Here is a 25,892-nt window from a genome sequence, read left to right as displayed (position 1 = left end):
TTGAATGTCTCTGGGTTTTATTAAAAAAAAATAAAAAAAAATAAAGCAGCCAAAGGCAAAAGGAGTGGGGATCACTATCAGAAAAGTGGTGTGTGGGGAGGAACGTTCAGTTCCACACACATACCCTCCAACATTTCTCCAATGAAAATAGTGATGCCCTTTTCCATCATCATCATAATGATAATAATGTTATTATTTATACCCCACCCATCTGACTGGCTTGCCCCAGCCACTCTGAGCTGCTTCCAACAGCCAAGGAGATAAGTAACTACAAAAACTTTAGAAGATATCTGAAGCCCTGTATAGGGAACTTTTTAAACGTTTAATGCAGCCCTGTATAGGGAACTTTTAAAATGTTTAATGTTATATTAAACATTATATATAACATTAAACATTTAAAAAGTTCCCTATACAGGGCTGCATTAAATGTTTAAAAAGTTCCCTATACAGGGCTGCATTTAACGTTTAAAAAGTTATATCTTCTAAAGTTTTTATCCTTGGCTCGGGGGGTCGCATAACTCAATATCCTCCAACATTTATTGGATGAAAATAGGGATGTACTGAGGAAAAGCGGGACATTCTAGGATCAAATCAGAAATTGGGACAGCTTCTGTAAATCCGGGACTGTCCCTGGAAAATAGGGACACTTGGAGGGTCTGCCCACACCCCCTCACACCAGTGATGCATTCCTGATGACAAAAGAGCCTCAAGGACCAGCCTCTCCCCATATAAACTGTTCGAGACTGTGTTCCTCATCTGGGGGGCTTCTTCGTGTGCCTCCTCCTCGAGAGTTCCGGAGGGTGGCAACACGAGAACAGGGTCTTTTCTGTAGTGGCTCCCTGTTTGTGGAATGCTCTCCCCAAGGAGGTTCATCTGGCGCCTTCATTATCTATTTTTAGGCTCTTCAACGTTCTCTTCAACCAGGCCTTTGGCTGATTAATATCCTACAGCCTTTTAAAGGGTGTGTGTGTTATTGTTTTAACTTCATATCACACTAATTAATATGCGACAGGCTCGGCACCTCAGTTACCGCTCACAACCAATGTGCCAGCTCTCACTTAAATATATTGCCCCCAACTCACTGAACAACCTTTTACCTGAAGGCTTAAAAACTAAACCTACCGTATTTTTCGCTCCATAAGACACACTTTTTTCCTCCTAAAAAGTAAGGGGAAATATCTGTGCGTCTTATGGAGCGAATGGTGGTCCCTGGAGCTGAATTGCCCAGGGGCCAAAAGAGGATCATGCTTTTTATTTTACAAAGAGAAAAGGGGGTGTTGAAAGGACCCCGCTCAGCAGCTGATCAGCAAGAGATTGGGAGAGAGATAAGAGTCCCGGCTCCCTTTCAGCCCCGCCCTCCTTTGTTGAATGTGCTGCAGAGGGAGGTTGTTTGTTTCCCCAGCGACATGTGACTGGCTGATTAGATTATCTGTCTGGAAACTGCAGAAAAGGCTCCCTTTCCTTTAGAAGCTGCAGAAATGTGAGTTGAACCCCATAAAAACGGGCCTTTTCCTCTTTGCTTTTCCCCCTTTGCAAAAGGAGCTTTGCTTTTCCCCCTTTGCAAAAAAAAGCTGCAAAACTTTTAGCTGATCCTCAAAAAAACAGGGCAGGGAAAAAAATCCCTGGTTTTCCTCCTCTAAAAACGAGGTGCGCCCTATGGTCCGGTGCGCCCTATGGAGCGAAAAATACGGTAACTATCCCAGAGTATCCTGTGGGAGACCTTTGTGAGGGCAGGCACGGAGGAAGCCTCCTCGCTACCCGGGGCGGCAAACGGAGGCACCCCCTGGGGGCGGGTGAAATCCGGCCCATGCATGCTCTGTCACTGGGCATAGGAATTCGTTCATCCCCCCCCCCAAATAGTCTGGCCCCCCACAAGGTCTGAGGGATGGTGGATGGCACATGGCTGAAAAAGTTTGCTGACCCTTGTAATTTAAACTCTCCCTCCTAGAACCACAGCCAATCAGAGGCTGCCATTCTTTAACCATTTGCTGGCAGGAGAAAAGAAGTAAAAAGAAACACTTGTGGAACCAACTTTTCCCTCACACGCTGTCCCTCAGATTTCTCACTGGCCAAGGAAATAGGGAATACATACTGGGGATGGTCAAACTGTATGGATATATGCATTCCTCCTTTTGCTTTCTCTTTTATTCCTTGCATTTCTTGGGAAGATGCACAACACTGTGTGAGGATACTTGCTTTTGATTCCGTATACCCAGATACATGCTGGCAGACTGGGACGCTGTGATAAGAGCATTGTTATTTTCTATTCCAACGTTCGCCAACCTGGTGCCCTCCGGGTGTTTTGGACTACACAGTTCTGAGGATGAAGGGAGTTCTAATCCAAAGCATCTAGAGGGCAGCATGTTGGGGAAAGTTGCTCTATGCCACAAAATAATAGCAGTCTGGTTGTTGTTGTTGTTTTTAATTGTCAGTCACTTTGAGGATCTTCTACGTGTCCTTGTTTGCATCCCATTCCCTGTGCGCCATCCCTTGGGTAGCTGGACACATCAGTTCCAGGAATCTTAGTAAAATGCGGTAGCTGAGGTTGGTACTACAACAACTTCCCTGTGTCTGCAGTTTTGCTTTTTATCAATGGAATGCTGAGGGGGAGGAGGTATGAGGAGGAAGAAGCTGCTTGCTGTGGCTTTGTGGGAGAAGAGGAGGGATGGGGGGAAATCTCATTACCTTGAAATTGTGCCGGGAAACACAGAAAGCCAACATGGATCTTTTAAAACAGGCATATATTCAGATGCGTGGTGCATCTGTTCCACTAAGACATGCATGATGGACACATCTGGAGTTTCCATGGTCGCAACTAACCTGCAGGTGTATTTGTTTAATTTTTGAATGCAACCAAGAGGGGAACCACAAGTTCACTTCTGAATTGCTTGATTATTATTTTTTTACTTAAATGAAAAGTTGCTACATCATTGCTGCTTTATAGCTCATGCAGGCACATTCATTTGTATATTTTTAATATACAATGGCTTTCTTGTAAAGAGGCTGTGTTGTTGTTGTTGTTGTTGTTAAATTCCTTTCCCGCCCTTCCTTGCAAAGGAGCCCAGGAAGGCAAACAGATTCACAATTTAAAAGTAGAACAAAAACACTGTCCTTCAAGGTTCATTGCTGTTGGTTGGCGTCCGTCTGTCTTGGAAGACAATAGAGGAGTGTGCCTTTGGGAGTGAGGTCAAACCGTTGGAAGGTTGCAGTGCCTGCTGTGGCTGTAGAGACCAATGCAGGCGAGACATGTTTTGTTGCAGCTGGGGCAGATGAAGGAATCTGATTATGCTGCTGTTCCTCCCTCTGCACTCCTCCCTGCTGTCATTCCTCCTTAGGTCACTGCTATGGATACATGACCTGACTGCTTGTCTACAAGCACTGTGGTTGTCTGGAAGGGATTCCCACATGGCAGAGTGGATGTTTGCAAACGTGACATGAAGGCTGGCAACGTCTTTGTAATGCAGTTAGTTTGCCAAGGGGCCTGGTGGTGCCTGAAGCCAGCTCCTTGGGGATCTTGCCACTTTGCATTTTGTGGACATGACCAAGCCAGCGTAGACATTGTTGGGACAAGAATGCAACATGCTGGGAATTAGGAGTGCACATACTCGCTTGAAACTCTGTCCTGCCACATGACTCCCAAAATTTTCCTGATGCAGCACACGTGGAGGGCTTTGAGGCATCGATCCTGCAGGGCCAGATCAATCATTGTGCCAGCTCCTAGACAGAGCGTTCTTTCAGTCAATTTGGGGTCCTTGTGTGATATAATTATCTGGAGTTTCCAGTGCAGCAATAATCCCTATTGTATTCCTAGCCCAGAAATTTAAGATTTCTGCAAGCTGTCAGAATGGTGATCAAATAAGTTGTCATATCCTGCCATTTGTTTTCTTACACCATCACCAAGATTCATTCATTCGTCTCTGTTCTCCACTAAACCATTTTTAGCACTCTAGTAATCTTTCACTACAACTTCCTCCTCCTTTTGAACTTTCTGTGATTCTTTCTAGTCTTGTGGAAGCATTATATAATATGTCCAAAGTGAGAGAAACCATATGATCAGAATGCTGCCAGTAGTATTAATACGCCAGAGGGAGATTCTATTTAAACATGTTACTGTAACATTTATAGATACTGCATTGCATACCCAAAGGCTGTTTACCCATCATACGTTGAAAGCACTCCCCAAAGAATCCTGGGAACTGTAGTTTACCTCTCACAAAGCTTCTATTCCCATTTCCCTTAACAAACTGCAGCTCCCAGAATTCTTGGTGGTGTGTGCTTTAAATGTACAGTGGTACCTCAGGTTACATACGCTTGAGGTTACATACTCCACTAACCCAGAAAAAACGCTTCAGGTTAAGAACTTTGCTTCAGGATAAGAACATAAATTGTGCTGTGGTGGCGCAGCGGCAGTGGGAGGTCCCATTAGCTAAAGTGGTGCTTCAGGTTAAGAACAGTTTCAGGTTAAGAATGGACCTCCAGAACGAATTAAGTTCTTAACCCGAGGCATGGCCACTGGTCCCATCACCTCCTGGCAAATAGAAGGGGAAGAAATGGAGGCAGTGAGAGATTTCACTTTCTTGGGTTCCATGATCACTGCAGATGGTGACAGCAGTCACGAAATTAGAAGACGCCTGCTTCTTGGGAGAAAAGCAATGACAAACCTAGACAGCATCTTAAAAAGCAAAGACATCACCTTGCCGACAAAGGTCTGTATAGTTAAAGCTATGGTTTTCCCAGTAGTAATGTACGGAAGTGAGAGCTGGACCATAAAGAAGGCTGATCGCCGAACAATTGATGCTTTTGAATTATGGTGCTGGAGGAGACTCTTGAGAGTCCCATGGACTGCAAGAAGATCAAACCTATCCATTCTCAAAGAAATCAGCCCTGAGTGCTCACTAGGACAGATCCTGAAGTTGAGGCTCCAGTACTTTGGCCACCTCATGAGAAGAGAAGACTCCCTGGAAAAGACCCTGATGTTGGGAAAGATGGAGGGCACAAGGAGAAGGGGACGACAGAGGATGAGATGGTTGGACAGTGTTCTCGAAGCTACTAACATGAGTTTGGCCAAACTGCGAGAGGCAGTGAAGGATAGGCGTGCCTGGCGTGCTCTGGTCCATGGGGTCACGAAGAGTCGGACACGACTGAACGACTGAACAACAACAACCACTGTACTTTGTATAAGCTGCAAATATTTGAATGTATCCACACTTTGGCTATTTTATTTTCCCCTTCCATTAATCAGCAAAAAATAAAAATAAAAAAAAATCCACCTGCTCACCCTTTAAATCCCTCCCCTGCCCCAATAGCTTGTTCTTCCTTTTCTGCCATGGCTATGTGTGCTTGTGTGTGAAACATAATGTTCATACATTTTGTACAGATGGTTCTATTTACAACTATCTCCAAGGTGCTCTGTGGTTTTCTATGTAGAGGCTGGATTAGAGACGTCTCCTCCTGCCTGGCCATCCTTTGCCCTGTGGTGAGGTGTGCCTCAGTGGGCTGCTAGTTCTCTCTGTGGCAGGGTGCTTTGCTGCCACTGAGGGTATAGCCAGCAGGCTGAGCTTCTCTGTTGTGTGGCACAAATATATATATTTATTACTGAAACAGTTGTTTGTGCAAAAACTGAGGTTTGGGCTAGGGGAGCATGCTTTGGGGTGGTTTCAGGAATGGCAGTTCATCTCCTGAGTCCTCCTTTTCTTTACCTTCAGGAAGTTAGAAACTCAGATATATGATGTAATTGCCAGATGGCACCTTAAACTTGGGCTGTGATCGCCACAAAGGAATGTCTATTATTATTATTATTATTATTATTATTATTATTATTTCCACTTCTATACTACTTTATATTTTAAAGAACAAATCTCAAAGCTGTTTACAACACATTAAAACATCAAATAAAACAATCTAGGATAAACCTAATTCCGGCCTCAAGGAAAATATTTCAGATCCTTCTCTTAGTGACAATTTCCTTTCCCCAGTCGCCAACCTAGCGTCTAGAGATCTCCATGTGGTTGCAGTTGGACTCGCACCAATCGTAAAACGTGCCCAGCTGATTTCAAGTACTGCTTGCAGGCCGCTTGCTTCTTAACAGCCTTTGAGTTATTGATTCGGAGTTCAGAATATCATTGAAAAACACCAAGATAAATTTTGGAGAAAGTCGGGGGGGGGGGACTTGGAGGCACAAAACCAAAAGCATTCATGTATGGACAAAAGGGCACAAAAGCATACATAACAAAGTCAGGTTTGTGCAATCCACAGAGGCATTGAACACCCTTGTGTGGGCGCATCTTTAAAGGTGCCACAAAAGTCTGTTTTGGTTGCTAACACAGGCTGTCGCAGCCAGCGGCAGAGCTAGCTACTCAGGTAACTGGAGCGGCACATATGCTGTGCACCCGGGGGCGGGTCAATCCACCCGGGGTGCGATCGGCGTGGTGGATTGCCCAGGGGGGATTTTGTCACCTCCCCTTAGGGATGACACCCGGGGTGGAGCTCCCCCACTGTCCCCCCCTTCCTACGCCCCTGATCGCAGTTACACCACTATGGATATTAGTAAACAAAGGTTACTAGTAGCCATCATGACCACACATCCGTGATAAATTACCATACCAGTCATTTGTGGCTAAATAGGGGTGGGAAATCAAAAAAACCCTGTTCTTAGCTTGTCTTAAGTCATATTTGATGGGCTGGAGGGGAACTTCCCTCTGAGTGTGTGAGGACACACCTACTTCTCCAGCTAGCTCGCTGGATTCCACGCATCGAATGACTACACTTCATACTGAATGGGCCTCTATTCCACATAAAATATGACAAAGGCTTTCATTGGAAAAAGGAAAAAGTAAAGTCTCACATCTCTGTGTATCCACTGTGTATGTGTGACTATCCTGTTGCTAATACATAGGATTCATCTACATTTACCTCCATTCCATGTTTCTAGGCACAGGTCTGTGTTTCCCTGGTTAGCCTGAGCGCTTCCCCACCCTCTACCTCCTCTATTTTCCCTGTGAAAAACCACTCTTCACCGCTGAATCGGAGAAAATGACCATCTGTGGAAAACCCGGATTGCTGTTTGCACCAATTCAGAGATAAAGATTGGGTTTTCCTGGGGAAAGCAGGGGGTGGGGGAAGTGATCAGACATGGACCAGGAAAGCACTTTCTGATATGCCTAGAAAGTGCATATCATGCATACATATTATGGAACATACAAAACCATCACCTATAATAAAGTGCAAGTGTCTCTGCGTCCAGTCCCTGTGTCCGTGGGATTGCGCTACTGCGCATGTGCCCCACAGACAGCCCTTGGGACTTGGAGCGCAGAGACTTCGGGCGGCCGGGCGAAACTGTTGAAGCGGCGGGTGTGCGCGGGCACGCGGCAGGTGCGTGCTCGCGTGGACTTACTTCTAAGCGGCAGCGGCCGTTACAAGTGGCGGCGGGCGAGCGATGTCAAGCGAGAGCTGCTCAGTCAGCTCTGCGCATGTCCCCGGCGTTGCTAGGGCAACATTTTGACCACATATGTTCTAGCGCCCGTTAATTTAACGGGGTTAATGTACTAGTAATGAAATAAAATATCTGAAAAATACATTGCTCCTTCTCTGAACATATCCGAGAGCAGACCCTCTAAGTATCCCTATTTTTCAGGGACAGTCCTGAATTTACAGAAGCTGTCCCAGTTTCTGATACGATCCCGGGATGTTCTGCTTTTCCTTAGAACGTCCCTATTTTCATCAGAGAAATGTTGGAGGGTATGGACCTGTGCCTAAAAAGTGCAGGACAAAAAGTGTGGAGAAGTCCAAACAGTACATATTGTAGAATATACTAAAAAGCAATAAAATTTAAGCCCTGAAAAATACACTGCTCCCCTCTGAATGTATCCGAGAGTGGAAACTGGATGTTGCCAGATGTAGTACCACACTATAATCTATTCCTCTCACCACCAAAATCTGAAATAGTCCTCTTATCTATTCCCATTGAAAGCTTCTTTTCATAGACATCTGGAGGCAATTCTAAATCACCACTGGCACTAGGCATGTGGCTTTTGCAATGCTGCCATACAGGACTACTAACCCAGTTTGTAATCTTGGCAACCCCAGGTTTACTGGGAAAGTGGAGAATGTGGGCCTAAAGGCACTTATCAGTGAGCAGTTCGTAATTGCTCATGCTGAAGTACATTCAGTACTTTTCTCTTCAGGTGAAGCGAGCCTTTTTTTTGTCTGATCATCCCTTAGGAAGTTCAGGTCACACCCACACTATGCGTCGCATAGTTCTACTCCGAGCAGACCGACTGAAGTTTACACATGACTAACTTAGGTCCATTAATTTCAACAGGGCAACTCTTGAGTAGAACACAATAAGCTACAACCCCATACATTTAAAGCATGCTGAATTTTGGCCCTGCACAGGGCGCCACTGTAATTTGAAAGACCAAAGCCCGCTTCTGAACTAGGTGCACCGTTTTTTTTCAATTTTGGGTCTGTAGCTAACATAGCCAATGGTCAAGGAGCAGCAATATTTTTGTTGGCATCTGTCTCGAGAGACAACAGAGTTCGCTTCTGGGGGTGAAGTCTAACTGCTGAGTTAATAGCTCCAAAGTGACTTCACTGGGGCGCAAGCCTGGGCGGTGGGTATGGAGGTCCTGGGCCTCCCAGACAACAAGACCTCAACCCCCCCACTCCCACCTCGCTGATGCGTTCCAAAGGAAAGCAGAGCAATACGTTGGGCACCATCTGGGCTGCAGGAGTTGCTGGAAAGAGGCCTACGAGTCCAACAACAGCAGAAGGCCTTTTCCTGTCTCTGCTCTTCCCATAGTGATTGAGTTGGCCACTGTGAGGGGGAGGAGGATGGTGGTGGCTGAGGCGATGAATAGATGAGCATTTGACCTGATGCCCCAGGGCTCTTCTCATGCTGCCAGTCTCCAGCCCCTCCTAATATGGGCAACTAGCCAAACCAACTGGATCATGGAAAGTTGCTGCTGTTTCTCGCAGCATTGCGCAAAAGGAAGCTGCATGGTTTGCATGCCGGGCAACACACTGATTCATTGTGATAGGAAAGTACAGCTGTTCGATTTATTTCTGAGATTAAATTCCTTTTTGATTTTTTTTTTTTAAAGGATGAAGTAGCATGGCTGGAGGCAAGCAAAATGCCAACCAGGTGGAGTAACATGCTTCCCCTCCCCCTGACATAGCATGTCAGGGAAAATAAACTACAACAAAAGCCTGGTTTTTCCTTACTCATGACTAACAGGAGTAAACAAAAAGGTACAACTCCCACCAAATGCACCCCACGCAAAACTGAGGGCCACGGAGTTCACAGGTACAGTTAACATTTCCCCTTTAATTCATTGACTCACACCCGCTAAAAAAGAAAAACCCACTCTTTTTGTCCCTTCCGCAGCGCCATCCCTCCAGGGCGCACGCACGCAGCGTCATGCATGTAAATGACGAGAGAGGCGCGGCCGCCGCCACTTCGCTCTGATTGGGTGCTCCCTCCCCAAGGCGGCCTCGCCATTGGTCGAGGGCACACGGGCACACACCCCCTCCCCTGCTTGAGGCGCTGCGGGCGAAGCCGAAGCGGGAGGAGAAATGAGAAGGGCTGGCGTTGCCATAGCGGCGGCGAAGAGGGCGGTGGGGAAAAGGCAGCGGCGGAGGGAAGGGGACCCGGAAGAGCAAAGGATTGTGGGTAACCCCCCTTCCAGAAAACGAGCTTGGGATAATTTGCATGGGCGGGGGGGGGGAGAGTTGGGGTTATTCAGAAGTAGAGAGGTGTGACTAATTTGCCCCCCCCAACCCCCCAAGTTATGTGTTAGAAGAGTCTGGGTAATTTACCATTGTCTCACTTCCCTTCTGCCCGCAGTGGATTCTGGATGGTTGGCTCCTGTGACGCAAGGGGTCATGGGTAATCTCCTGGCCCTTGGGATTTTGGCTCAGTACAAGTTTTTCAAGCCCGGCTCTCAGCCTGTATCTTTTTTTTGGGGGGGGCGCACTTTTAACTTTTGACTTCTGCTATGGTTCTCTGGCTGGAAGTGAGGATGTGGACAGCTTCAGCCTTCGCCTTCCCTTGCACTGCAGGCTGCAAGCGCTGCTTCTGTGTAACCACAGAGGAGTTGCATCATCCTTTGCATCTCGCTTGCCTTTCTGTTTCTCTCGGCAAAAACAGCAGCACTGCCCAAAACGAAACGAAACATGGCAACGAGGCCACTGGCGCAACTCTTGCTAGATCTAGGTACAACCCATGTGTGTCGGCTGACTTTCCAGCTGAAGTTTTAGTGTACATCAAGGATGATGATGATGATAATAATAATAATAATTAATAATAATTTATTATTTATACCCCGTCCATCTGGCTGGGTTATTCACATGAACCTGCTCCCATGCCTTTTAACTTGCAGCCTGAAATCGTCATTTCCGGAATGATTTATCCATTCATTTCTCCCCATGTTAAGAATTAACCCTTAGCCAGTTTAATTAGGGCAAGCCAAGCTTCTGCCTGAAGGTTCAGGAGCAAGGTTTATTAAAAAAAGAAGAAGAAGAAGCAGGCAACCAAACTGGGGGTGCCAGCAATGCCAGTAGCACATTTCTTCCTATCTGACTGGAGTTTTTGTCGACAAAGAAACAGGTGCCACTGGTCCAATTTCGCTTTGCCTTGTGGCAGTTTAGAGTAAACAGCCATTAGGGTAGATTTCTGGTTGTTGAATCTTGCCTTCTCCTTGACTTAAAACTGGATATAGACTCCTGTGTTATACATGCACAGTCTTATCTTTGTAGTATGAAAAAGTAACCATTGTCAATCTTCTGAGAAGTTCACCCAGTATGTTTGTGAGTTACTGTTCAAAGCATGCTTTCTGAGGTAAATTCAGAGTAGTCACTCATGGAGAGATGCAGTGAGCAGCCTCTGAGGACTAGTAATTCTGCCACATTTCTGCACTGAGAGTGATTGGACATTTAATTGTGCTCACTACAGGGATACAGAAGATTACCCACCTCCTGCGAAGGCTGCTTGGAAAGAGGCAGGACCAGAATAGTGTCATGCAGAGGTGCAGTAGGCAGCCTCCTCGAGCCCTGTTTAGGGAAGTTTTTAATGACTGTTTTAATGTATTTTTAATCTTATGTTGGAAGCCAACCAGAGTGGCTAGAAATAATAAATAGTTATTATTATTATTATTATTATTATTGTTTATTTTATATTTTGGTTCCCAATTGATGCAATAAATTAATGTATTTTTCACAGCACACTAGCAATTACAGCAACTAGTTTAGGAATTGCTGCACTGGAGCAGTTTTTATGGGGGAATATGTGGTGCTGTGGTGTAAATCACTGAGACTAGGGCTTGCCGATTGGAAGGTCAGGGGTTCGAATCCCCCCGACGGGATGAGTTCCCATTGTTCAATCCCAGCTCCTGCCAACCTAGCAGTTCGAAAGCACGTCAAGGTGCAAGTAGATAAATAGGTACCTCTCCGGCGGGAAGGTAAACGGTGTTTCTGTGTGCTGCTCTGGTTTCGCCTGAAGCGGCTTAGTCATGCTGGCCACTAGAAAAACTGTCTACGGACAAACATTGGCTCCCTCGGCCAGTAATAATAATAATAATAATAATAATAATAATAATAATAATTTATACCTCGTCCATCTGGCTGGGTTTCTCCAGCCACTCTGGGCGGCTTCCAACAGAATATTAAAATGCAATAGTCAATTAACCATTAAAAGCTTCCTTAAACAGGGCTGCTTGAGATGTCTTCTAAAAGTCTGGTAGTTGTTTTTCTCTTTGACATCTGGTGAGAGGGCGTTCCACAGGGCGGGTGCCACTACCGAGAAGGCCCTCTGCCTGGTTCCCTGTAACTTGACTTCTCACAGCGAGGGAACCGCCCGAAGGCCCTCAGCACTGGACCTCAGTGTCCGGGCAGAACGATGGGGGTGGAGATGCTCCTTCAGGTATACTGGACAGAGGCCGTTTAGGGCTTTAAAGGTCAGCACCAACACTTTGAATTGTGCTTTGAAACGTACTGGGAGCCAATGTAGGTCTTTCAAGACCGGTGTTATGTGGTCTCGGCTGCCGCTCCCAGTCATCAGTCTAGCTGCCGCATTCTGGATTAGTTGTAGTTTCCAGGTCACCTTCAAAGGTAGCCCCACATAGAGCACATTGCAGTAATCCAAGCGAGAGATAACTAGAGCATGCACCACTCTGGCGAGATAGTCCGCGGGATGAGCGCCGCAACCCCAGAGTCGTTCGTGACTGGACTTAACTGTCAGGGGTCCTTTACCTTTATGTTTATCTGCAGTTAATATGTTTATAGCTGCAGTTACTGCCCTATGCTTTGATCCATATTAGAGATTGTGTATATAGCAGGCATTATGTTACCTTCTCTAGCATGCTTGCGTTGAACAGGTAGTGGAAGATTCTGTCTTCTTGAATTCCTTTCTCTTCCTTACAGGTAAACCTCTGCCATGAATTTTGAAGGTCTTGACCCAGCCCTCGCAGAGTATGTACCTGCCCTGCATCCTGCTCTGGATCCGCACCTCAATGCTAGCCTACTACAGAATGTGGAGCTGGATCCAGAGGGGGTTCCACTGGAGGGCATCCCTGTGCCTGACTCAGTGCATATCATGGAGGGCATGTACTCGGAGCTCCACACCATTGTCTCTGAAGTGGGCGTTCCTGTCTCCTTCTCACACTTTGACCTACATGAAGAAATGCTCTGGGTTGGGAACCATGGGGTAAGGGATTCTCATTACATGTCAGTGATGATCAGAAGAGTTATACAATATACTGGATCATACATCGAGGAGGGTTGGGATTAATGATATGATCTAACTCCTGCAAGCTGATTTCATCTCCATTGAGGAAGGCTACACACACCTATAAGATTCTTGTTTTCTTGTAGGTTCCTGCTTAGAATGCCAATAATTCTAACTTTCTTTTTTAAATTAAGTGTATATCCTGTCCTCAAGGAGATCAGCACTATCAGGAAAGACACAAGTTGTCCACCTGTGTCTTTAAGACCGTGGTTCCCAACGTGGGGCATACGTCCCACAGGGGGGCAATTTGATCTTTAAGGGGGGGCAATTCGAGAATGAATTAACGGTGAATGGCTTTTTAGGCTTCCTCCACGTGAATAGGAGTCCACTTTTTTGAATAATAAGAATTATATGTCACGGGTGGGTGGGATCAGGATTTTAGAGATGACTGGACCTAATGGTCAGGGGTCCCTTTACCTTTACCTTAGGTGGGGCATGTCAGGGCTGGTCGATTCCTCTTCACATTACCGCATGGCCAAAAAAAGGTTGGGAACCACTGCTTTGAGGCCTAAGATGCCTCTCAGTGTACTAGTTCTAGTCTTACAATGTTTTTTGGTGTTTTTTTAAAAAATAATAATGAATGAAACAATGAAATGAGTGTGTATTGCACATTCAGATTCCTTTATAATATATAATAACATGAAAGGCATATTAATCATCTATGGTAAAAAGAAATGTTTGGTATGTGGAGACTACTTATGAATAAGCTTTTTATTATGAAATGGTTTGACCTTTCATAGGCGACAACAACATACATCTTCAGATACTAAGTTCGAACTGAGAAAGTCAAAGTGAAAAGTCATTTTAAAAGCAGAGCAAGAGAAACCATTCTAAAGTTTTTGAAGTGATGGTAGCCATTTAAGTTATACAAAGTCTTTATAATGTGCAAAGAAATTGTGGCCTTTTTTAAGCCCCAGATTGCCAGAATCAAATTTCTATATGAACCCCTGTTAAGCACCTCTCGAGGTCTATGACACTGTCTTTGCAGGAGATTACAATAATTGGCAACTGGTTTCTTAGTGTTTTTTCCTCTTGTGACTATGTCCTAAGAATAAATTTATTTGTCTTATGTAAACTGCTGGTGATCATTTTATAGAAGTAGACTTGGGGGAATGTGTCATGTAAATGTAATGGGCAGGTACCGTTGGGTCCATACACAACGTTATTTTTATCGTGCTTGTTATTTTATATTTTAGACTCCGTTGATATTTTACTGGGAATTTAGTAGTTGTCTATGTATTTTATTGGCAATTCTGGGATTATCTTGTATGACAGAGAGGTGAGATAATTTTTTTTACAGGGAACGTCCATTTTGCGTGTGCCGAGGCATGGGCGACTGCCGACACATGCAAGCTTTTGGCCCCAGAAGAGGGCAGGAGCAGAACACGCTGACACGTACATTGTCCCAGAAAACAAACCCCATGCAAACAGGGAGTTACCTGTACTTAAAATATTTCTATATTGATAAGAGGCCATAGTGACATTTGAGGAAGTCGCTGTGAGGAGTAGTTTCAGGTTAGTTGTCTATATGATGGCAGAGGTTGGTCTGCCTTCTCTAGTTTCTCTGAGATCTTGTTCATTATCAAGAATAGAACAGAATTCCCTTGTGAAGACTTGTAACCCCGTTAATTGTGTGTACAGTCAAATCTCGGTTGTCGAATGTAATCCGTTCCGGAAACTTCCGAAATGTTTGACAACTGAGGCGCAGCTTCCTGTTGGTTGCAGGAGCGTCCTGCACTCAATAATAATAATAATAATTTTATTAATTATACCCCACCCATCAGGTTTCCTCAGCCACTATGGGCAGCTCCCAACAGAACACAAAAAAACAGAATAAAACTTCAAACATTACAAACTTCCCTAAACAAGGCTGACTTCAGATGTCTTCTATAAGTCAGATAGTTGTTTATTTCCTTGGCATCCGATGGGAGGGTGTTGCATGGGGCGGGCGCCACTACCAAGAAGGTCCTCTGCCTGGTTCCCTGTAATTTCACTTCCCACAGTGAGAGAACTGAAGCAGAAGCCATGTTGGATGTTTGGCTTCCGAAAAACGTTCCAAAACTGGAGCATTTACTTCTGGGTTTTCGGTGTTCAGGAGCCGAAACGTTCCAAAACGGAGCTGTTCAGGAACTGAGGTTTGACTCTACATTCGGTAATAACCAGAGGTATTTTCGTTTGTTACTCGTGCTGCTTATTGTGGTAGTTGTATTCTAGGTGTTGAACTGGCCCTTGAAATCTGGTAAGTCAAAGATTCCTTTGTAACTTCCAATGTTATATTCAACAGAAATGTGGCTTGTTCAGCGGAGAAGGTAAACTGTGATTGGAAAAAAAGTAGATGAAGGAGCCAGAACAGGGGTCCCCAAACTAAGGCCCGGGGGCTGGATGCGGCCCAGTCGCCTTCTAAATGCGACCCGCGGACGGTCCGGGAATCAGCGTGTTTTTACATGAGTAGAATGTGTCCTTTTATTTAAAATGCATCTCGGGGTTATTTGTGGGGCCTGCTTGGTGTTTTTACATGAGTAGAATGTGTGCTTTTATTTAAAATGCATCTCTGGGTTATTTGTGGGGCATAGGAATTCATTCATATATTTTTTTTCAAAATATAGTCCGGCCCTCCACAAGGTCTGAGGGACAGTGGACCGGCCCCTTGCTGAAAAGGTTTGCTGACCCCTGAGCCAGAAGGCCTCATAAATATTAAAATGAGCTGGCTACATGCAGGATATGTTACAGGTCAAATCAGATGGGAGGGTGACTTGAGTTGCATCCCTCTTTTTCAGGGTCACGCCACTTCTTTCTTCGGCCCAGCCCTGGAACGTTACTCTTCCTTCCAGGTGCATAGTAGCGATGACATTCGACAGATCCAGAGCCTAGAGAATGGGGTACTCTTCCTGACCAAAAACAACCTCAAATACATGTCCAGAGGGGGACTTATAATCTTCGATTACCTGTAAGTGCCTTCTGCTGGGTGTGTGGTGGTTTGAGCGTTTTTGGAAAGCTGTGAGATAGTCATTGTGGGCCCTGCCCAGTCTTTGGTCTCTGTGTAGAGTTTACTTGGAAGAATGCCAGTTATACCCTTAGGAATATTATGAAAACTATGTACCTACAGTCACACATCTGGTATGGGAAGCTGTGTGAGAGGTGCACAATTTGCTGGTTTTAATTATTTGGTATATTCCAGGGCAAGCTTGAGAAGAGGGCTTTGATGTCATAACCTGTTATTCCTCATGAAGCATGTGGACATGCTTCAATGTAGCATTTCCTGCTTCCTTTATAAAAATTATTGCTTGAGGACTTCTAGGTGGGAAATTTGCATCAGTGCAGTTTAGCCACCTACTTTTTCCTGGAATGGTCCCCAAAGGTTTCATGATGCAAGATTCTGGTGTCACTGATTTTACTTGGTGAGCTCACATGTAGCAATGACTGAATGGAAAATACTAGGTCAGCATTGGTTCTCACCGTTCCTCTTTCTCCTCCTCTAGCATGGATGAGAGTGAGGACATGCACAGTCTACTACTGACTGATCCCAGCACCTTGCTTGTTGGGGGCCTCACCAGCCATGTGATAGAGATAGACCTCAATACAGTCCAAGAAACCCAGAAGGTAACACACGCTTCTCACATATCCGACCCTAGTACGTTGCATTGATTCTGATTACCCAGAACCAAAGATGTTGTGGTTTTCCCATGTTAAGCTTACACAAAGATGAGCAGGAATCTCCACTGGATAACAAAATGACTGGTTGAATCTTAAACAAATACAGTAGTAACTCTGTAGCAGAGTGGCAGAAGGAGATCTTATTTCTCGTTGTGATGATGTATCCAAGTAGCCTTGGCTCCTGTTATAGCCAATCCAAAATATTTTTGTCTCCCAACCTAAAGAGATGCTTTGGAGATATGATAACAACAACAACAACAACAATTTTGTCACCAGAATTTTGATTTAACATAAAAGTAACAGGTTGAAGCCAAAAGTTTGAAAGTTCAAACAGAAAGTGAAATGTCAATATTCCTATTTCTGACCTCATGAAAATAGCAATCTCTAGAATGTATTAACTTTCCCATTTTTTTAATTCTTCAGAAAAAGAATGGTTGCAACACTTCTATAGGTTTCCCTAATAATATCATTTTTTTAAAGTGGTGCTTCTCAGCATAATAGTGTGTATGAAAGTAATGTAAGTTTTTTTCTGTAACAAAAATTGTAGAACTTTTCCATAGTTTTATCTGGATGTACTGGATCAATAGATGGATAGAAAGATACATTTCTTGATCTTGTTTGTATGTAGTGCTATAATAATAACATTTTGTTACTTATTCCTCACCCATCCGTTTGGGTTGCCCCAGCAATTCTGGGCAACTTCCAACATAATATAAAAACACAGTTGGTCATCAAAAATTAAAAACTTCCTGATACAGGACTGCCTTCAGATGTCTTCGGAAGGTTGCATAATTGTAAATTTCTTTGACATCTGATGAGAGGGCATTCCACAGGGCGGGTGCCACGATCAAGAAGTCCCTCTGCCTTGTTCCCTGAAACTTCACTGCTTGCAGTGAGGGAACTGCTAGAATGCCCTTAGAGCTGGACCTCAGGGTTTTTTTTTTTGTATCCTTAATCTTTATGATAGAAGAAGGCTGCATGCCATGTTTTGTTTTTGCAAACAGATGTCCATTCGAAGGCATTGCCACTGAATTATTTTTATTTTCCCTTATATTGTCATCCAGGTTGTTTTGCTTTTTAAGCAAACATAATTCTTCCTTTGGTGCTGGGTGGGAAATAATAGCCATTCACCACTTGGCAGTTCCACCCTTTCCCCCTGAACAATGTAGCACCTGTATATTTATAGTGGTGTGCTTTGCTTCTGTCCAGATCTTAATCCCATTTTTTATATCTCTATTTTAGTACACAGTGGAAGTGCCCGGGGTCACTATCATGAGACAGTCAAACCGTTTCTTCTTCTGTGGCCACACATCAGGAAAGGTAACATTGAGCATCTTATCATCACCCTCCCCACACACAAATGTTTGAGAGTTACAGGCTCTTCAGTAACACAGTGAGAGTTTGTGCCTTATGAAAATCAGTTCTTTTTCCCTTTAAAAATGAAGCAAGACATTCCAGTGCCAAACCTTCCACATATGTTGGTTTGACGTGGTGAATTTGGGCTTGGAATATTTTTTTAACATTTTTTTTTAATGAGTAGGAATCTGTATGGATGGGTTACGCTTCACACAGAGTCTGATCGTTATATTTGGACTTAGGGAGCAGCTTTCATTCCCCAAGTAAGATTGACTGGTGTTTGCAGTTGACAAACCACATTCTGGCTTCACACAACATGACAAGTCATACTATGGCTTATTTGTGCCATGTGCAGCACCTGAGTGATGTACAAAGGAAGTCTCGGACTTTACAGGAGGAACACAGAGAGGAAGATGCCCAGTTAATTCACTCGAGGCCATTCTGTTCCTTTGTTCTCTCGTGGTGCTTTTGAATCCGATATATTAGGGTGTCTTCTGTTCCTTCCTTAGGTTTCCTTGCGCGATCTCCGCACTTTTGCTGTGGAGCATGAGTTTGATGCCTACTCTGGTAGTCTGTCAGATTTTGATGTCCACGGCAACCTGCTGGTGACCTGTGGCTTCTCCAGCCGAATGAATGGCCTAGCCTGCGATCGCTTCCTCAAGGTGTATGACCTGCGCATGCTGCGAGCCATCACACCTCTGCAGGTCCACATTGACCCTCTGTTTCTGAAGTTCATTCCTACGTACACATCTCGCCTTGCCATCATCTCCCAGACAGGTAGGTAGCTAGACCACCAAGGCCATGTGGCCTCACCTTCTGCTTTGGATGTGCTGGGACTTCAGAGTCCTGTCCCGTTTGAATCTAGCCACCTTCAAGAGATGCCCGCAGTGCGAAGAATTGAGTCAAGGTCGGGACAGTTTGCATTAAAGACCTGCAGAGAAACTACGCATCTGATTTGCTTTTCCCTTCTAGGTCAGTGTCAGTTCTGTGAACCCACCGGATTGGCCAATCCGGCTGACATCTTCCATGTCAATACTGTGGGCCAGCTGATCATGAGCTTTGATGTGTCTGCCAGCAAGCAAGCCATGGTTTTTGGAGACTCCGAGGGCTGTGTCCACCTGTGGACTGACTCACCCGAGATCACCTTCAATGCCTACTCCCGGGAGACTGACTTTGCTTTGCCTTGCATTGTGGACACCTTGCCCCACCTTGACTGGAACCAGGATCTCATGCCTCTGTCGCTTATACCTGTGCCGCTGACCACCGAGTCCCTGTTGTCAGATTGGCCAGTTTCCAACTCTGCCCCTGCTCCCAGGTAGTTCTTTAGAATAGGAAATCTAAAGAGAAGTACAGACCTTTAGGGTGTAGGGGTGGGGAACCTCAGAACTGGGGGCCAAATGAGGGCCTCTATCTGGCCCTCAGTACTCTCCCCAGGCCAGACTCCTTTCTGGCTCTGTACTCTCCTTAAGTGTTTCTTTTGTCTGGACGTAATGTGTCCTTGAGTTCTAATAATGCCTCTTGCCTGGATAGGCAATAGAGAGGAGTGTGTGCAGAAACTAGCCTTCTGTACAAAGGGTAAAATTCACATTGGTTTCTCTGCCCACTTTTACCGCTTGCCCCTCCCACCACCATCAAGTGGACCCTGGAAGTTTTCAGGCTGCAAAAGCTTCCCCACCCCCGCTTCCTTGGGTGCTTGTTTGAGAGTTCTTGGTGGTTTCCTTTCTTCTTTTCTGCTCCTTGTTGATATTGGACTGTAATTTAATTACTTTGTTCTTTTACATTACAGTGGTACCTTGGTTCTCAAACTTAATCCATTCCGTTCGAAAACCAAGGCGCAGCTTCTGATTGGCTGCAAGGGCTCCCTGCACTCAAGCGAAAGCCACGTCAGACGTTTGGCTTCCAAAAAGCGTTCGCAAATCGGAACACTTATTTCTGGGTTTGCGTCGTTCGGGAGCTGATTTGTTCGGCAACTAAGACATTGGGGAACCAAGGTACCACTGTATAGACATTGCATGTTATTCTGTATGTACTTCTTTTAAAATATTATTTTAATTCACTCTGGGTATCTTGGGAGGGACATAAGATTCCTTTCAGAGTCTGGTAACATTAGCATCCAGTAATAGAGGTGTTGTTGTTCAGTCGTTCAGTCGTGTCCGACTCTTCGTGACCCCATGGACCAGAGCACGCCAGGCACGCCTATCCTTCACTGCCTCTCGCAGTTTGGCCAGACTCATGTTAGTAGCTTCGAGAACAGTGTCCAACCATCTCATCCTCTGTCGTCCCCTTCTCCTTGTGCCCTCCATCTTTCCCAACATCAGGGTCTTTTCTAGGGAGTCTTCTCTTCTCACGAGGTGGCCAAAGTACTGGAGCCTCAGCTTCAGGATCTGTCCTTCTAGTGAGCACTCAGGGCTGATTTCTTTGAGAATGGATAGGTTTGATCTTCTTGCAGTCCATGGGACTCTCAAGAGTCTCCTCCAGCACCATAATTCAAAAGCATCAATTCTTCGGCGATCAGCCTTCTTTATGTAATAGAGGTAGGGGATATTTAATTCTTACAATATCTGGGCATGTTCCCAGGGATCCCACAGCTCCCCAAATAAATGACTGCATCTCTTTGGGAAGCTTGCCTCGCTCCTTTGAGGAGTACACTGTCAAACGGGATCGGACAGTGTTGTCTGAGCCACAGTGTTTTTTTGTAGACGAGCCCCAGCGGTTGACCCAGAGATCCTTCGTGCCATGAAGAAAGTTGGCTTCATTGGATATGCTCCAAACCCCAGGAACAAGCTCCGAAACCAGGTAGCTAGTTGGCTGTCTGTCACTTTTGTGCCTGTTGAACACCTTGAGAGTTGTAGTTCTTGGGTGATGGTTATATGTATTGTGGTGGTGGTTATATGTATTGTTAAAGATCTTGTTTACTCCAGAAGGGCTTGTGGTTTAGGGCATAGATGTCAACTTTCCCCCTTTTTTAAGGGAAATTCCCTTATTCCGAATAGGATTCCTCGCAAGAAAAGGGAAAAGTTGACAGCTAGGGTGTGGCTGGGGAACTGATTTCTTCATCTGAATTCTGAACATGTTTCCTTTAGATTTGTAATGGCACAGAATATGCTGTTTCTTTGGGGTTGGTTTTTTTTTATTTTTTTACAGGAAGGTAGATGCCTTTACAGGTAGAGATCCTGTTGGCTATAGCTTAGCTTAAGAACCAGCACATCCTGTAATCATGTAACCTGAAATTTTAAAATGCTGCTTTAGAAGTGTGCTATTTTAGAAGTGGATGCCAGCTAACAATTTGATTGCCTATCTGCTTCTGCCTCATAGGGTGAGAGGCAGCTCCATGTGTTGTGTTGTGTTGTGTTGTGTTGTGTTGTGTGTGTCACTTACACGGATGTGCATTTTGGAGCCAACATGGTGAGAAAAAGCCAGGTAGCAGCCTTAGGATCCTAGAATTGTAGAGTTGGAAGTGACCCCGAGGATCATCTATTCCAGGCATCCACAACCTTCGGCCTTCCAGATGTTTTGGACTACAATTCCCATCATCCCTGACCACTGGTCCTGTTAGCTAGGGATCATGGGAGTAGTAGGCCAAAACATCTCAGGGCCACAAGTTGGGGATGCCTGATCTAGTCCATGGGTAGACAAACTAAGGCCCGGGGGCTAGATCCAGCCCAATCGCCTTCTAAATCCGGACGGTCCGGGAATCAGTGTGTTTTAACATGGGTAGAATGTGTCCTTTTATTTAAAATGCATCTCTGGGTTATTTGTGGCGCATAGGAATTCGTTCATTTTTTTTCTTTCCAAAATATAGTCTGGCCCCCCACAAGGTCTGAGTGACAGTGGACTGGCCCCCTGCTGAAAAAGTTTGCTAATCCCTGATTGGTCCAACCTCCTGCAATGCAGGACTATGCAGCTGCCCCATACAGGGATTGAACCTGTAACCTTGGCATTATCGGTACCACGCTCTAACCAACTGAGCTATCCAGGCTCCTTCGTGTGTTTTAGGTTCAAATGGGGTACATGCGGTATTTTTCACATGCTCCTACTTTTCTGATATCTGAGGGTAGCTCATTCTGATATTAGAGAGTCAAAAATTGGAATGGTTACAGTGCAAAAGCTCTGTGGATTGGCATCCCACTGTCTTTTTCAGATTCCCTATCGACTGAAAGAGCTGGATAATGAGTTTGATAATTTCAGCCAGGTCCCTGAATCCCCCATTGGACGGGAAGAGGAACCGCATATCTACATGGTGGCAAAGAAATACAGGAAGGTCTGTGTTTAAACACTTGCCAGGGTGTTGGATATTTTGCAGAGGAAGGTATGAACAAATATGTATTTGATATATAATGGAAGGAATTCAGCATTGTACTACGTCGATCTTTCCACCAGGGCAAGCATTTCAGCTTACAGACAGAACAATTCCCCCTCTTCTTCCCCTGCATTCTGTCCCAGGGGTTCTCCTGACCCCATTGAGCCAATTTTGTGGGGCACATGAGATGAGTGGGGGGGAGAACCCTATTGTATGGGTAGAAGTCTTTGTGGTGGTCTTCTGGTGATGGGACTCCTTAGTTGAAGCCTGCCCAATATCTACAGAGGGAGATGCAAAGCGTTTTTAGGAAGAAAGGTGACTAGGGGCACAAGAAGGCAGCATGAAGGGCCATGCACTTTGAAGCCAGCTTTATAAATTCCCATTCCATCCCAGCACCAATTAGACTATGGTAGAACAGTCCTCTCTCTTGCATAATGAAAGCTTGCCAGACCAGGGTGGGTGGAAGTCTTGCTCACAGCCTGCTCCTTGCGAGGCAGATTGCCTCATGTTGCGATCTGTGGAGCAAGAGAAGCGAACGGGGATTTTCGCGTCACTTACGCTACCTCCATTCATGGGTTTGAGTCACATGGGAACAGCCCCGAAATCTGCATTACGATCTTGGCTTCTGGGCAGATTAAGATCTCGAGAGAATCGGATGAGCTCGTGCAGGTGTGCCAAAAACAAATGGCCTTTGAACAGTTTCACTTGGGCTGTGGTTCTCTTCCTCATGCTGGCGTGTCGAGTAAGCGTGCGCTCCAGTGTATTTACGTAAACAATATCCTTGTTGTACAATTATATTTTCTTGCCTGATTTAGGTCACAATTAAATATTCCAAGTTGGGCTTGGAGGACTTTGACTTCAAACACTATAACAAGACTCTCTTTGCCGGACTAGAGCCCCATATTCCAAATTCCTACTGCAACTGCATGATCCAGGTGGGTGCAAAGTGGTTTACTCTCAGTCATGCATTGCCTCCGCCTCCCTGTGATAATCTCGGTCTCTTTTTTTTTTTTTGGTAAATAAATACTTTTCGGTAAATAAATACTTTATTGAATTTTGATTTTTTACATCCGCCAATATCTCAAACATTTTGTACATATTTTCCATTTATACATATTTTGCAAGTTGTGATAATCTCGGTCTCATCTACCCACTGTCCTTTCTTCAGGTCCTGTATTTCCTAGAGCCGGTGCGCTGCCTGGTCCAGAACCACTTGTGCCAGAAAGAGTTCTGCCTGAGCTGTGAGCTGGGCTTCCTATTCCACATGCTGGATTTGTCCAGAGGAGACCCTTGTCAGGTAAACATGGGCAAATGGAAGGCACCGTGCAGAATCCTTACACCCTTCACAGGATGCTATTTGGAGTACAGGTGTCTATTCGGAGTCATAGGCAGGAAAGCCTATGAGACTGAAACAGGTCTCAATTATCATTATGTTTTCTCTTGGCAAGGATGTGGGAAGACAGGTGGGTGGAAGGAGGGGCTGTCTGTCCTGGGATGAGCCATTGATGATGATGATGATGATATTATTATTAATAATTATTTATTTATACCCTGCCCATCTGGCTGAGTTTCCCCAGCCACTCTGGGCAGCTCCCAACAGAATATTAAAAACACGATAAAACATATTTGGAGCTCAGTTTTTCAGGGTTTTGGTTGGGCTTGAGCGCGCCCAGCATTTTATTTTTTTAAAAAAAATACAAGGCCATTTCCTTCATTTCAGGGCAGCAACTTCCTCCGCGCCTTCCGCACCATTCCAGAGGCAGCTGCTTTGGGGCTGATCTTGGCGGACTCTGACGAGGCCACGGGGAAAGTGAATCTAGGCCGTTTGGTTCAGAGCTGGAATCGCTTCATTCTAACCCAGCTCCATCAGGAAACCCAAGAGCAGGAGGGACCTCAGGCTTACCGGGGCATTGGCAGCAGGTAACGGTCATGTCTCCCCCCCCCATTTTTTTACCTCTTGGAAACTTTGAGAACCTGCATGCCTGTTTGTTCTGCTCCCTCTCCTAGGTCTAACTTGGTTTAAAGTAGATAAACGCAGGTGAGCGCAGCCAAAGTCATGCTTGAGCACCCTGATGAGGTTTACCCCATGTCTCATCCTCTGCTTTTGATCCCCTTCTCCCCCAGCTGGCAGAAATCTCCTTTCCATTAGACGCTAAAGCTGTGTCCCCTTCTCATTCCTCCTGTTGGCTCTTTTGCCTTTGATTCTGTTTGAGAAGATGAAGAAGGGTGTTCCTCTACTTTCCTCCCCAAACCAGCCTTCCCATCAACCATGCATGAGAGAGAAGGCTGTGACTACCTGCGACAGAAATAAGGCACACATGCGCAGAGGGTGTACCTGGGTTATGCTGACTTAAACTACAGTGGTACCTCTGGTTACATATGCTTCAGGTTACAGACGCTTCAGGTTACAGACTCCGCTAACCCAGAAATAACGCTTCAGGTTAAGAACTTTGCTTCAGGATAAGAACAGAAATCGTGCTCTGGCGGCGCAGCGGGAGGTCCCATTAGCTAAAGTGGTGCTTCAGGTTAAGAACAGTTTCAGGTTAAGAACGGACCTCCGGAACGAATTAAGTACTTAACCAGAGGTACCACTGTACTGTGTAGAGATCTTTCCTATTTTAATTAATTCAAGAGGGTTCTGGAAGCTTCTCTGTGTGAAAGAAACAAGCAGAAGGTTCATGATGTTTGGGTTACAGTGGTACCTCCGGTTATGAACCTATCGGTAATTCGTTCCGGAGGTCTGTTCTTAAGCCGAAACTGTTCTTAACCTGAGGCGCGCTTTCGCTAATGGGGCCTCCTGCTGCCACCGCCGCATGACTTCCGCTCGCATCCCGGGGCAAAGTTCGTTACCAGGAGCACCTACTTCTGGGTTAGCAGAGCTCAATACCCAAAGCGTTCATAAGGAGGACGGTACATAACCTGAGGTTCCACTGTATTCCTTCAGAGAAGCTGAGTACAGCTGGTTCTCTTATCTCTTTCTGTCAAGGTCATGCTGACTATAAAAGTAGGGCCAGAAGAAGCCTGGATTTCACTTTTTCTTTCTATCTCTTTTCCTTCTGGTGTGGTGTTCTGTACATAGTATCCTCAGTTTTAAGGTTTAGACTTATTATAAGTTATTGTCAGTTTCTCCCCTTTTCTTCCTAATGTCTCAACAAATGAAACTGATCTGTAGAAAATGTAACTTGAAAAAAGAGACATTGCACATACTTTTGTAAACCAAGAAATCTTTAATAAAAAATGCATTAAAAAAAGTAAAGTCTGCTGCAACTGGATTTCTTATGGACAGTGTCAATCCTCAATGTATTAGATTTGTGACCATTATGCTCATTTGCGTCAGTAGTCGTAAAACTCTGCTGGATGAAATACAATTGCCTCTGTTCTATTTTTGGGGAATCCTGCAACATTTAAGTTTTTACTCTGCTAACAATACATTGGGATTCTACTCTGGATCAATATTGAGTAGAATTCCATGACACTGTTGGAGTGCCATCCGATTGCCCATAGTTCAGATTCTGATCTTTAGGAAACTACAGAGAACTGCATGATTGGCTCATGCTGACGATGACTGCACACCACTTTCAGAGTTAGTGGCAATGTGAAAGCCAGTTGCAAGGGAGATTGCTATTACGCTCATGTCCTGCTTGCAAGCTTCCCCAGAGGCTGGCCTCCATTGGAAGCAGGATACTGGGTTAGATAGGCCCTTGGTCTGATTCATCAGCGTTGTTCTTCTCAGGTTACATGGGATTGCTACCAACTGTCACATTCCCTGTTTGGTTGTGTTTTCTGCCTGAAAAGGGTTAG

At 45.1% G+C, this 25,892-nt stretch overlaps 1 protein-coding gene and 1 non-coding gene across 3 annotated transcripts in view; one reads left to right on the top strand and one right to left on the bottom strand.

Annotated features, from left to right (window-relative positions):
• The first annotated feature begins 9,543 nt into the window (after positions 1–9,543).
• Positions 9,544–25,892, top strand: part of PAN2 (poly(A) specific ribonuclease subunit PAN2) — a 29,936-nt gene continuing 13,587 nt past the window's right edge. The window contains exons 1-12 of one of the 2 annotated variants that reach the window (XM_033138627.1): positions 9,544–9,666; positions 12,418–12,700; positions 15,559–15,728; positions 16,261–16,381; positions 17,678–17,755; positions 18,301–18,568; positions 18,764–19,106; positions 20,491–20,587; positions 21,933–22,052; positions 22,907–23,026; positions 23,260–23,388; positions 23,812–24,011. In XM_033138627.1, coding sequence (XP_032994518.1) covers positions 12,431–12,700; positions 15,559–15,728; positions 16,261–16,381; positions 17,678–17,755; positions 18,301–18,568; positions 18,764–19,106; positions 20,491–20,587; positions 21,933–22,052; positions 22,907–23,026; positions 23,260–23,388; positions 23,812–24,011 — 1,916 coding nt within the window. In that variant the 5' untranslated portion in view covers positions 9,544–9,666; positions 12,418–12,430. Of the gene's footprint in view, positions 9,671–12,417; positions 12,701–15,558; positions 15,729–16,260; positions 16,382–17,677; positions 17,756–18,300; positions 18,569–18,763; positions 19,107–20,490; positions 20,588–21,932; positions 22,053–22,906; positions 23,027–23,259; positions 23,389–23,811; positions 24,012–25,892 lie in introns of both variants that reach the window. The other variant, XM_033138628.1, reaches the window with a different exon arrangement.
• TRNAI-GAU lies at positions 21,697–21,770 on the bottom strand. Its single transcript has one exon. It is a non-coding gene; the product is annotated as a tRNA-Ile (tRNA).

This window comes from Lacerta agilis, chromosome 2 (genome assembly GCF_009819535.1).
Source record: "Lacerta agilis isolate rLacAgi1 chromosome 2, rLacAgi1.pri, whole genome shotgun sequence".
Taxonomy (NCBI): Eukaryota; Metazoa; Chordata; class Lepidosauria; order Squamata; family Lacertidae; genus Lacerta; species Lacerta agilis.
The sequence above is the reverse complement of the archived record's forward strand: the minus strand, read 5'-3'. Positions and strand labels throughout refer to the sequence as shown.